This window comes from Asterias amurensis, chromosome 2 (assembly GCF_032118995.1).
Source record: "Asterias amurensis chromosome 2, ASM3211899v1".
Classification (NCBI taxonomy): Eukaryota; Metazoa; Echinodermata; class Asteroidea; order Forcipulatida; family Asteriidae; genus Asterias; species Asterias amurensis.
In genome coordinates, this window is record NC_092649.1 from 408750 (window position 1) to 422865 (window position 14116).

Below are 14116 nucleotides of genomic sequence, written 5' to 3' on the forward strand. Positions count from 1 at the left end.
ACTCGTTGAGGGCGATTTATAGACTAGTTGGTTGGTACTCTGTACTGGCGACAACCTCTGTGGTACGAGAGTTGGTAACCTTGCAACTGGTGCAGGGAGATTCGTTGTCATTTCCTGTTACAAGAGAAGATAACTTTTTATCAAAATGTGTATCACTCATAATTCAATACTTTATTCAAATTCCTGCTGAACAGTAATTTGCATTGTCAGTAGTTCATGGAGACTTTGCAACAGCTTGTGTCCCAAAATGGAGCTTGTCTATATGATGTTATTGTTTCCGGTGTCGCATGCAATTATGTCCTCTATGCAATTATTGCAGATGCAATAAATTCCGCCGGACGGTTTTGCATATGAAATCGTCCGCCCGGACGCTGCTGCATAATGCAATTGTGTCTGCCCGGACACATTTGCATATGCAGTTGTGTCCGCCCCGTGCAAAACCGTCCTTGCAGGGCGCCCTTGGTCGACGGAACACGTTCGCCATTGTACAAGCTAAGTACATGTACAGTCGAGTCATGTACATGTCCGCCGGACGGTTTTTGCATTAGCCCCCCCCCCTCCCCGGACACGATTACATGTTATGCAAAAGTGTCCGGAGCGGATAGTATTGCATGGCGCACACAATTGTATCTGACACCGGCGTTTCTTGGCCAGAAACTGGGTGCCTGTGCTGCATACTCCTCAGGAGTTGATTTGAAAAAGTCAGATGAACAGGGAAATAATGAAATGCAATTTAGGGGGACCTGTGTGCTTTTAAAAAGCGCACAAAAAAACACATTAGAACGCATTATTGTGCCAAATGTTTGAAGCTGTTCACCGGTAAGACGTTTGTGGGCACTTTCTTCGGGTAAGGGTCCTCAAAGTAAGAGGTTCAATAATTGGTTTTCCTATTCAAATTGTCTAACGAGTATAGCTCCGTTATTCGAAAGTTAAGATTAAGTATGTTGGCAGTTTGAACAGCAGCTTCAAATGGTTTTACATCTTAGATTGAATACAGCCTGCAGACATCGACAATAAACATAACATTATTATTAAAAATTATTGGGTTGTATGAACAGTCACAATTTCTGGCAGGCCCTTATTTTTGTGATTTTTTTTTATCAAATGGTCACTATGTATTTTCTATTGTAAAGCTTTTTAATAATTATTGTAATATTTTTATAGGGTTGTCAATTATGTCGCAATTCAGCGGTATGCTGCGATGGCATTTTTAATTAATAAACCATAAACCATAAACCAACCAACAGGAAAGAAGTAGTTCATAGGAATGAAAGACTGACTTACCCCTACTGAACCATTAGGAGTACTGTTTCGTAGAATACGATTGATGGAACTAACACTTGGTATGGTACTCTCATCACAAACTCGCTCTTGTAGAAGTTTGTCTCGAATCTCCCACGCAAAGATTGATGGGTTGTCATGTTTATAACCCATTATCTTCTTGACTACTAATGGTGTTGCTACCTGTTATAAGAACATGTTTTTAAACAGTTTAAGTTTTGATTTTGTCATCGTTCAACGGATTAGATTAAAAGTCGCTTTCGGATTGAAACTGATCGATACCACCTGATAATGACGCATCAATGTTTCTATTTATGTCACCCATCAAAACATTAGGTCTATTGATTAAGTCCAGTGTGTGGGTTCAAGCATAGAGCTCTATGGTTCGAGTCACGACGCACGTGTGAATTGGACAAAATAATGAACGGTAATTGCTTCAATAATCACCAATAAGTAAAAAGAAAGAGATTGTTATTTATGGCAATACATCAATAATTGTACGGCAATTTGGTGCAGAAGGCCCGAAGGGCCCGATGGATCGTGGGTCTAGCAAGAGCACTTTAAAGGCACTGGACACTATTGGTAATTACTCAAAATAATTATTATCATTCATTACGAGTAATGGGGAAAGGTTGAGAGTATAAAACATTGTGAGAAACAGCTCACTCTGAAGTGACGTAGTTTTCGAGAAAGAAGTAATAATTTCCGCGAATTTGATTTCGAGACCTCAGATTTAGAATTTGAGGTCTCGAAATCAAGCATCTGAAAGCACACAACTTCGTGTGACCATGGTGCGACGTGGGTGTTTTTTGCTTTCATTAATATCTCGCAACTTCGACGACCGATTGAGCTCAAATTTTCACAGGTTTGTTATTTGATGCATATGTTGAGATACACCAAGTGAGCAGACTAGACTTTGACAGTTACCAAAAGTGTCACGTGTCTTTAAAGAACCACATAGTAAAGATCAATTGCAGTTACTTAAAACAAAACTTCATGGAAGGCTGGTTCAGTTAAATGTTGTGAAGATTGCGTAAGGTACACCAACGTGACCAGTAGCACCTTAAAACAACGGATCTCCTCTTTCCAATGATAAGCTATTTATTCACATTCCGTCAGGATTGGCTAAAATAAAATGTTTGCGCAATGGGAACAGTTATTGGGGACCAAGTTGACACGGTTCAACTCAGTGCGAATTTCGTTGCGAATTTGTGACGTCAACATTCGTATCGCATTCGCATTCACAGGAAGTATGAACCGGGGTTCAATCGTTGGGTCAGAGCATGGAGGATGGAAGCAACATCTGTAATGCCTACTGTATAGCCCTATAGATTATGAAACGATTGAAACGGACAGAATAGACATTCCGATTGACTAATTGCAGTTGGAGACAGATTGGCAGAGATACTTGGATATCGAATGATAGAAATAAATGAGGACTTCCCAAAACTACTCCCTCCTTGGACTACTCCCAAAACGAAATAGCATTATTTAGCGACAAGAGATCATAGGACACGTTAAGTGCGAAGGCTCTGCTGAGCCACCCTCCCCTCCAGAAAAAAAAGGCCATAGAACCGCGCCCTGCGCGATGAGCAAGGTCGGTCCACCAATCAGAATAACTCCCATTTGATAACTAAAGTAATTTTATGAACACGACACCATAAATCTTCATTTCTTAAACTTTTCATTACTCAAACATGTACGCCTTCTTGTTATTCGTTCGCTTAAAGCCATTATACACTTTCGGTACAGAAAAAAAAGTTCATAGATTTACAAATAACTTACAGGGTTTACAGAAGGTAATGGTGAAAGACTTCTCTTGAAATATTATTCCATGAAATGCTTTACTTTTTAAAGAAAACATTAAAACAATATCAATTCTCGATAGCGAGAATGACGATTTTTTTTTTTTAAATACATGTCATGACACGAGGAAACGTGCAGAAGCAAGGGTGGGTTTTCCCGTTATTTTCTCCCGACTCCGATGACCGATTGAGCCTAAATTTTCACAGGTTTGTTATTTTATATAGAAGTTGTGATACACGAAGTGTGGGCCTTGGACAATACTGTTTACCGAAAGTGTCCAATGGCTTTAAGAAAGTTGATTGTTTTATTTAGGTTTTCATCCAAACACAAACAATGCATCTTTAGCCGAACATGATTCAAAACCTTCTTCGTTTGGTATTCATCCATGTGGATTTCCTCCAATCAGAGTAAGCTATACTCTTTCAAATATTCAAATGGAACTTTCATTTTTCAAGAGACACTTTTAGTATGTCCAAGTTGTCACACATGTAAGTCTTACACATCAACTTGATAGGAAATAAATGTTGAATATTTTATATGGAAAGTACGTTACTTCCTTCCATTCCAAAAGCTAAAGCTCACCTTAGGTTTACTGCCCCCAATGTTGCCTGGTCGAATAGACCCTGTCTCGAAGAATCTTGTCAAGATCTTAGAGACGCAACCATGAGACACAAGAAGCTGTCTTGATATATCACATGGCCTGACACCTAGCTGAGCCAGCTGGATAATTCGAGCTCGGACACAGTCAGGTAACGGGCGACCATTCACGAAAACACCCCCTAGTTGATTCACACCGGCTTGCCCTGTTTGGGTGAACGAAAAGAAACGTTTACTTCGTTAAGAACAGTCTGAAAATGACACCTTTGGGACTCTATTGAAGAACTCCTCCATTACATTTCCAAATCAAAACCATAACTGTCAGATCATGGAGGAAGAAAATCTATTTTCTTCCTCCATGGTCAGATATTACGAAATTATGAGATAGTGATGGCCTTTGTCTGCCTCCCGCATATAATAGGTTCCATATTCAAATTAATAAGACATAGTCATGTTTTAGCCAACTTGTTTCAATCTCGCAGAATCTCGTTTGAAATCGAGATTCTTACTGAATGCAACCATTCAAGCTCTACCAGCTTCAAGAAATGCAGAAACGGATAAAACTAGGTCCACTATCAAAAGTAAATTAAAAATGTTATAACACAATTCAATTTGATTCACTTTATTATCCACGATAGGAAACTCATTTCGCCCTTATGATATCAAATTTAAAAAAAATGCATAAAGTTGTTTTACCATAAAACAGTACAAAAAACACTACAAGCCGCAAAAGTCTATAAAAATGTACAACATACGGGCAAGATGCACGGGCAATATGGGCAAGATAAACACGGGCAAGATATGCTACAGGGCGTATCCTGGTTTTTTTTTATTATTATTATTGTTATTTATTCGGCCAAGATTTCAGCAAACAGTACAAGATACAAACGAAAACGAAAACAATATTACAATATTAACGAAAACAATATAACAGTATAAGAAACAATGAATGTAAACTTAAAAAAACATGTGACACCTAGAACAAATAATTGAAAACCAATGATGGAATTGAAACAGAACACTGACAAATCAAAGCAAGACAACTATACAAACAGACAAGACAAGCCCATTCTAAGATGGCCAAGAGTAATAAAAGTGAACCTAACCACTGTGACTTGAAAGCCTATCAATTGAGAAATTTAGTTAAACGTTTTTTGAAAACAGTGATCTTGGATTTTCTTCTTGTTTTTTTCTTGTGACCCGTATGACCGATTGAGCTTCAACTTTCCCAGGTTCGTGATTGATGTGGGATAATCGATAATGTTGGTATTGCCGGGTTGGTGCCTACGACGCGCCTTTTATTTCTGATTTATTTAATGTAAGTAATCTGGAGAACAATCGATGATTCTTTTTACATTAATATGACGTGGTTGTCATGGATGTAACTGGCCTCTCATGCCAACTATAAATATCCTGAATATTAGAATAAATTCTCTCATTGGATGGAGTAAATCGTCGTTTGTTGTAGTAACGCCTTCAATCTACGTTTGGTGTAAGTAACTAACACCTGAAGGGAAACATGACATGACTCTACACGAATGCAGCTGTCGTGTATTTGTACAAGAAATATGCATTTGTCGCAATGTAATTTTGTAAGAATTATATTTAAGAGTAGTGCTCCCTCGTAAATGTAAACCGTATATGGAGCTTTCGTAAAGCTAGTCAAAACAGGAACATACAATGTTTGCCCAAACACTATAGGGGTATGTAAACCGTATTGGCAATTAAGACAGTGGACACTATTGGTTATTGTCAAAGACCAGTCTTCTCACTTGGTTTATATTAATATATGCATAAAAATACAAACCTGTAAACATTTGAGTTCGATTGGTCGTCGGAGTTGCGAAATAACTATGAAAAAAAAAAACCTTGTCACACGAAGTTGTGTGCTTTTAGATGCTTGATTTCGAGACCTCAAATTGTAAGCTTGAGGTCTCGAAATCAAATTCATGGAAAATGACTTCTTTCTCGAAAACTACGTTACTTCAAAGGGAGCCGTTTCTCACAACGTTTTATATTATAACACCCCTTACCGATATTCGGCCTTTTCATTGGTTTAGCGCGTGTCACATGATATGTCTTAGTTTTACTAGACGACGGCCGTGTGATAGTGCATCGGTTTGCCGTGCGCTATATAGTCTGAAGACTATCACACGGCGTGCAGTACCCAGACGTCCGTTGCGTGTTCGAGGATGATAAATTAATAGTCTGTAACCATTTCGGATTACATGACACACTACATGCAGAGCACAGTAAAAGTTTTCGCAATCTGTATTCTTGTCGTCCGTGGATTGTAGCATTCAGGTATGTAACTGAATAGTACAGTATTTAGAAATGTTTGGGGTGTTGTAAAACAAATATTGACTGCTTTTACTCGTGCAATGGTCAAAACTATATATGACTCCCTCGGTGATCCCCGGAGCGTTCTATTTTCCCTCGGCTTCGCCTCGGGAAAATAGAACGCTCCGGGGATCACCTCGGGAGTCATAGTTTTAACCATAGCACTCGAAGCAGTCAATATTTGTATACATATCAACCTCTCCCCATTACTCGTTATACCAAGTGAGGTTTTATGCTGATAATTTTGAGTAACTTCCAATAGTGTTCACTAAACTAACAGTGTTCGTAAAGCTATAGTCAAGATTCAGAGCAACATTTAGAAACTGCATGGACATTGGGCCGAATAAATAAAAACTAGCATTTGCTTTTACTAGCCTTTTACTTAAATCCTTATAAATAAAAGTAAGCCTTAATATTGCTAGTAATTGGTCGAACTATCAGGTAAAAGCAATGCTTGAGGAACTCTTCTTATTGAGATGTAAATAAAACCGACATTTTACTATTACCTGTGTGGTTTCACAAGATACTGGGTCGTAAAAAGGCCAGCATTAACAAATTTCGATAAGTTTAAGATCAGGCATGAGAATTTGTCCAAATCTCTATAAATAACCTTTTACTGGAAAAACACCATTTACTTGAACGGATTAGTAAATGGTCAGAGAAAAGCACAATAGCGGGGTATTCAGGAGTATAACAATAGAGGCATGGACTCGCAGATCAATAGCGGTTAACTGAAATGCAGGCGGGGCAGTTTCCACTTAGTAAATTTTTTGATGGCGGCAGTGGCTATGATGAGGAAACAGCCAGCCTCTCCACGCCAGAGCTCCAGAGATTGGTACTTTTAGAGCAATTAAAGTACACAACATATTTATAAGCAACATTTATAGTTGGATCATTAGGCCAAGGGAAAAATAACCGAGCCATATATGCAACACTGTTGTGTAAGTAAAATCTCAAGCTCCTCATGCAGTAGCTTGTAAAAATACAAGTAATTGCTACAGTATGTTAGTACAATGTCGTTTTTATTTATGTCTATAAGTGAAAGGTAATCCCGCGAGCAAAATGTTCATGCCTGATCTTTGACTTTTCAGTCTTCTTGCTAATGCTGAACTTTTAACTTGATAAGTAATTGCTAGTTTTTATTTATTCGGCCCATTATGTAATGTATAAAATATAAGTTTGATTTGAGGTGTGAAACAATATTTTTGTAAAAAAAACAATTATTGTTTTAAAGCAGAAATGCGAAAGAAATGCAAACTTGTGCGACTCAAAAGCGAATTTTTGTTGTTGTTGTTCGTTGTTGCTGTTCTTGTTGTTTTTAAAATAAATGACTTGATTTGGGTGAAATAAATGCAAAAAGTTCCCCTTACCTGTGTGTGGCATGGTGACTGCAATATATGACGACGTGACTAAATCGTTGAGGCTTAGAGCCGATGTACTACTTTAATAATTGTATGCCTGCAATAAAGAAAAACACTAGATTAAAGAGGAGCATATTTCAATTTTATACCAAACTAAATTTGTACCAAATTCATATTGGCAATAAAGAAAGACCGTTTGTAAAACAAAGCTAAAGGTGACAAAACAAACTAAGCCTTAAAGGGAAGGTACACGTTTGTTAATTACTCAAAACAAATATTTACTTAAAAACTAACTTGGTAACGAGCATTGGAGAGCTGTTGATAATATAAAACATTGTGGGAAACGACTCCCTCTAAAGTAACGTAGTTTTTGTATAAAAGACTTCTAGCTAGAAGTCTTTTATTCCTATCTCAAAGCACACAAATCCGTCCAACAAGGGTGTTTTTTCTTTCATCATTTTCTCGCAACTCCGATGACCAATTGAGCTCAAATTTTCACAGGCTTGTTATTTTATGCTTATGATGGGATAGACCAAGTGATGAAACTGGTCTTTGACAATAAATTACCAAACGTGTACCTTCCCTTTAAGTATTTTTTATTTAAAAAAAATGTGAGATAACTTAACAAACCGAAGCTCTAAAGTTCCCATGTTTTTCATGAAAAGGTATGAAAGTGGTGAAACGGAGTCACTTGATTATGTCTTCGTTTGTTGAGTTATCGACATACAGTTATTGCCAAATTTACAGACAAGATGCTCCAGAATATTGACTTTCTAATAGGTATTAACAGTATGTTACAGTTATTGAAAAGAAGAAAAACAAATTGAATACAACAAGCTCTTCTAAAACGATTGACGAAAAAGATCAGAAAAAAAGAACGAAATTCATATAATCAGTTTGTTTGTCATTAGCAGTTATATCTTCTTTTTTATGTTGTTATAAAAACGAGCAATCCAAATGGTTTCAATGTCTATGCCCGTTTAATTTGTATAAATAAAAAGTACAAAATTCGTTGTTAAAAAAAAACAAAATTTACACATTTTGTTTTAATTTCAGCTTACTCATTATCAATATTAATCCTCAAAAGAACTATAACTTCCATCTAAAATAATTTAAAGGCAGTGGACACTATTGGTAATCACTCAAGATAATTTTTATCATAAAACCGTTCTTGATTACGAGTAATGGGGAGAGGTTGATAGTATAAAACATTGTGAAAAACGGCTCCCTCTGAAGTGACGTAGTTTTCGAGAAAGATGTATTTCCCACGAATCTGATTTCGAGACCTCAGATTTAGAATTTGAGGTCTCGAAATTAAGCATATGAAAGCACACAACTTCGTTTGACCAAGGTGCGACAAGGGTGTTTTTTTCTATCCAATCATTATTATATCGCAACTTCGACAACCGATTGAGCTCAAACTTTCACAGGTTTGTTATTTGATGCATATGTTGAGATACACCAACTGTAAAGACTAGTCTGTGACAATTACCAATAGTGTCCAGTGTCTTTAATAGAGAAGGTTTATAGAGAAGGGTCGCAGCAAATAAAATAAGCCTGATTTATACAAGCATTCATGACAACAAGAAATGTACGCTTGTTGTCATCATCGTTTAAACATAATCATCGATTTTTTTATTTAAAAAAAAAGATATTTTGTTAAATTTCTTGAAAATTAGAGAAAGGAACTTATTAACTCTTCAAAACCCAAGAGTGTACTTTCCCGTGAAGAAGTGGAAAAAGAGGTCTCTACGTTGATATAGGCCCTAAGTTCAGGAATATGGATGAATTGCTCATGTTTATATCGGTTATTGTTTGGGTAATGCCGAATGTTTCACCCAAGTAGTTTCAATTGAAATGAAATAAAATCGCGAAAGATTTATGAGAAAGAATCTTTAAAGTCTAGCTTATTTGAAAATAATCTGATAACGAAATTTAAAAATTGAGAATATAAAAGATGTCTTTGGATATTAACGTTTGATTATTATCCGGGTGTTTCACATCCCGTTAAAGAAAGCTTTTTTGGATATTTCCAAATACTGTATATTTTTTTGTAAACTTTCCTTTCCCAAAATCTCCTGAAAATCGTGCTTACCGCGTTAGATCTGCAACCGTTCGATGGACGAATCTCTCCCGTAGAATCACCGTATCGATCAGCGAGTAAGGGGAAGCGGTGGCTGTTTATACGCCGTCTCCACGCTCCTTGGGCCCGGCCAATACAGACGAAGGTGTGAGAGCGGCAAGCGAGAAAGTGGCGTATCGAGTCGGACGCGGGCCGGTTTTACTCGGCTTATCCAACCCTGCGGTTACACACTGGAAAACACCTGCCCTCTCTCGCAGTTTCTCTCCATATTATCATTGCAGGACTATAGACAGGAAGGCAGATGAGATGGACAAAATGAACGGGCGCATTTGACGCAGGCCTCGCTCAGGAAGCCAGGTTCCTCAGCCCCCCTGTATGAAAAGTGATTTGTAGAAATCGATTCGGCGGAAGTCGTTGGGGTTTGCCCGGGCCATTGGCTGGCTATGCATGGCTAGTGTGTGTGAGGGGGGATTTTATGGGCTTTGATGAGGGTAGTAACTGATGATTGCCCGCGCTAGGGCAGGTGGTTTTGACGCGGACTGAGCAGGGTCTCCATTGTCTCATTGATTGCATAGCCGGTGCAGCGGAAAGTTTCCACCGGCGCTCAACAAGAGCAAGAAAAACAAGGTATAAATTGATAGCTTCTTCGCTTCACTTGCCCTGTGACAAGGCGATATCACCTGCTTTGCAAAATGTCAATGGACTCAATGTGTGATTACTGCAACTCGATAGCATCTTTTGGCAAATCAACGGAAATCAAGCTATAACATTGTTGATATATTAATTACATATTCGCCCGCCATGACATTTTACTGGGCAGAGAAAGTACACTGTGTACAGCAGAGTGCAGTTATTATTATTAATCAGAAAACTCAATATCTGAATAATATATGGTATGTGGACTGCTCAAACGTTTCAAGTCGGGAATTGCCTTCAAATATTTATGACAAACGTTTAGAAAGAATGTCAATATTGCCTCAAATCATTGGATTGAGAGAGACAGAACAAAAGTCAACTTTTAAAATGCGTTAAAAAAGAGCAGTTGTGGTTTGCCAGTTTTTTGTGATGTCAAACAAAAACTTTCTTGTCAAAGACAAATGAATTTTATTGCAAGTGGGCCTATGGGTGACAATGTATTAAATGATGTCCTTTTACAGATAAATCACAGTCTGCACAACATTGCCGTTCAAAGTTTATATTCACACATTAACTTGTAATGAGGTCCAATTAACTTAATCCAACTTGAAACGGGCGTAGCTTATCGCTATACTCTTACTTTTCCCCATAACTACCGGCATTGGAAAACATTGGTAAGCACAACTCCTGAAACGAAAGCCAAAATGCCGCTGAGCGAAACGTTTGCGCGAGCATGCACTACTCCTGTTTGAGGCAAAATGCCGGTAAGCGAATGAGTTTGTGCACAACTCTGGTTTGTATGCAGGCAAAACAACTAACTGTCTGTAAGCACTATACTCCTCTTTGTACTTTGTAAAAGGCGGAAGAAGCCATTTTTGCCCGTTTTTGCGATGCGTGCGCACAATTTAAATTTTGGGTGGACCATATAAATACTTCTTATATGGCAAAACTTTAACACCGAAACATTTTTCTGGGGTGGAGGGGGGGGGGGGGCTATTCCCCCTCTAGCTACGCCACTGGCACTATTCCTGCAAGCGAAATAACAATATGCGACCTGTTTTACAACACTATAGACCTTATACTCCTTTTTGTAGAGGAGAAATATATCGAAATGTTATGCGCAATTCCTGTTTTGGCATGCGACAATACTGGAAAGGGAAATGTTCGTAAGCAGGATAAGGATGGGTCCAATCACAGTGTAGTGCATGTCAGATCTATCGTTACTTAGGGTTACTGTGTTGGCATGCGACAATACTGGAAAGGGAAATGTTCGTAAGCAGGATAAGGTTGGGTCCAATCACTGTGTAGTGCATGTCAGATCTATCGTTACACTGTGGATAAACATTGTTCGTGATGCTGGAACTCTCAACCAAATCACAAAATCAACTCACTCCAGACTAAATTACAAACGCTGTTCTCTTCTCGCCCTTAAAGTTGACAATGTATAACATTTTTAGCAGCGCATTGTATCTCTTGAAAATATGCGTTATAAGTCCGAACAGCCCCGAAAACAAGCAAAAAACAACTACCCAATAAAATACGGTCGCGATAATTTGAATTCATTGATTGGTAATGACACACCCATTGGTCAGTCTATCTATCGCACATAGAGATGGTTTGTCTATATTATGCGCCTATGCAGTTTGTCTTTGGTTCGCTTTTCTTGCACTGTTGCAGAAAGATAAAGACTATAGAGTCTGTTCGTCTATCCATAGTCAATGCAGTTTGTCTCGAGTTTGTCGTTTGTCTCTATATTGATTCGTCGTTGACATAATACCAAGTTTAAACACAAAATACCAAGTTTAAACACAAAGCAAATAAAAAGACACTTTGGTTTACAGATCAAGAATAGGCCTACCAATCCTACGTTATAGTTTCTTCCAGCTATGCTTCAATGCTACCAAAGTTTGTCAAAGATATAAACATTTTTCCTTCATTTAATCCTTCATCATTCTACATAGAGCAAAGTATTTAGGATAGTTTGGTTACGCTGCCAAGCTTGCCCAAAGGGGGCGTTTTCTATATATTGTTGTACATGACAACAGTCCCAACTTTTAGATTTCCATGGGCACACTTTACGGCTGTTTCAATTTAAATTAGATCGCAATGAATTTCAAAGCAGAAAATGTAATGTTAGCGTCTGTTAATTTTTGTGTTCATGCAACAGTCACTTTATTTGAAGTGTTGAGGATTTTGAGGACACCTGCCGTCACTGTGATAGCCCACAGACAGGAAACTACCGCTTCACGAACGGACGGACTGAGGTAATTTTGCTTTGTAACTCGACGGCTATTTGGTGTCTTGGGAAATAACAATCCAAGAAGTGACTTTTGTTTATATCAATATCACAAATATCACAAATAGTAAGTATATCAAAACTGAGCCATGAACTAAATGATGCAAAGGGCTCTAGCATGTGAATAATTTCATACAATATTCCCAATTATGAATAAGAGTTGTTCCCGCCATACTGCTCTCTTGATAAACAGTTCCCTTTTATGCTTTAAGAAACCACTTTCCACTGAGCTGAGGTTTAAGAGAATTGGAGTTCACCTTTAAAGCAGATACAACATTGACAGAGGGCAGGTTGCTTTGCGATGAGTGGTGTATGATTAGAGCTAACATTCGAACTTTCCTCTCGGTAAATTAACAAAAAAGTGTCACAACGAGAATCAATCTTGACTGCTCAGTGTTTGCTTTGGGTACAACGAAGTACCAGTCTGAGCAATGTGAAACCATGCGTATTGTGAGCAATGTGAAACAACATAATACTGTTGTCATGCGGAACATCATAGGACTCGAAGCCGATCTTGCGGTCTTTCATAATTTGGTTCCACAAACTTTTTCGAGGTTTTGAGTAATTTTAAAAACACATAGTCTTACCATAATATTATTATTATTATTAATTAAACAACAACATCTGTTTAAGGCCAAAAGCGCACAGTCTAAGGCAAATTTGCACATTTAATAAAAATATAAAATGTGACTATACTTATTGTAATTCGACGAGTTATAATAATAAAACTCTATGATTAAACCATAGAGTTGTATCAATGTCACAGCCCAGGTTGTTGGCAACAGAGGTTCGAATTCTATAGAAAGCCATAAATGCAAATCAAAAACACATGGCCAAAGTTGACTAGTGTCATTTAACTATTCAAAAATAGTGTTGAATCTGTAGAAACAAAATAACCAATCATAATGCGAGATTTAAGTTAGCAAATAATGTTGAGTTTGGTTAAAACATTAATTTGTTAACACGATTGAGTGTTTTTTTTAACATTCGGCTGTTCATACGAGGTCTAATGCAGAAACGGCGTTCAGGGACACACTGTTTGGATCGGGCGAGTTGGTCTATGAAAAGCGTTTGAAACCGTTTAGTATATGAAGTGCATACGATTAGAAATAATGTTTTTAAGGTACAATATAATTATTGATCCACACCAGTATGCCTCCAATTTTTGACACCACAAAATGGCCGACTGTGTTAGTTCCCTGGGGGAGGTGTGTGGAGTTTCTCCCTCCATGGTGGGAGGGATGGTTGATAGACAAAATGGCCGACTGTGTTAGTTCCCTGGGGGTGGTGTGTGGAGTTTCTTCTTCCATGGTGGGAGGGATGGTTGATAGACCAGTCAGTCACATGAGTACATTATACTGAAATAGCTTTAGTTTCCATCGTTATAACCGCATTGGCAATAAGGCTGACATGTAAAGAACGAGTTGTCATCTTAGGAAAACATGGTAAAGCGTTTCAGACATAAAACAGCCGTACGTTCTATCGTCATTGTCAATGTTCGGGTTTGGTTTGTGAACTGTTTTCCTTTAGGCAGCGTTGCAGTTGATTAGTCGGGTCTAATGTGACCATTTATGACTTGTCGAGGGAAGTAACGGCAGATTTAATGAAAATGTATAGATCACCTTTGGAAAAATTAAAGGTACTTTTCGAATGGCCGGCCGAACCTTTGTATTTTCCTTAATTTGGAAATTAATACCAATTTTCATTGTGTGAATT

General features: G+C 37.9%; 1 protein-coding gene across 1 annotated transcript; it reads right to left on the minus strand.

Moving 5' to 3' along the window:
* Positions 1-16: 16 nt before the first annotated feature.
* Positions 17-7477, minus strand: LOC139934105 (paired box pox-neuro protein-like). The gene is made up of 4 exons (XM_071928393.1): positions 7395-7477; positions 3670-3890; positions 1242-1464; positions 17-114 (listed from the first exon to the last, which is right to left on the minus strand). Exons 1-4 carry the CDS (start codon positions 7405-7407, stop codon positions 17-19), a joined length of 555 nt encoding a protein of 184 aa, XP_071784494.1. The 5' UTR covers positions 7408-7477.
* Between the last annotated feature and the right edge of the window lie 6639 nt (positions 7478-14116).

Excerpts from the sequence above, each read along its gene's own strand:
- LOC139934105 (XM_071928393.1), bottom strand. Across the intron at positions 1,465-3,669 it reads TTGGGGGCAGTAAACCTAAG|GTAGCAACACCATTAGTAGT; the intron begins GTGAGCTTTAGC and ends TTCTTATAACAG. Across the intron at positions 115-1,241 it reads GAACTACTTCTTTCCTGTTG|GAAATGACAACGAATCTCCC; the intron begins GTTGGTTTATGG and ends CTCTTGTAACAG.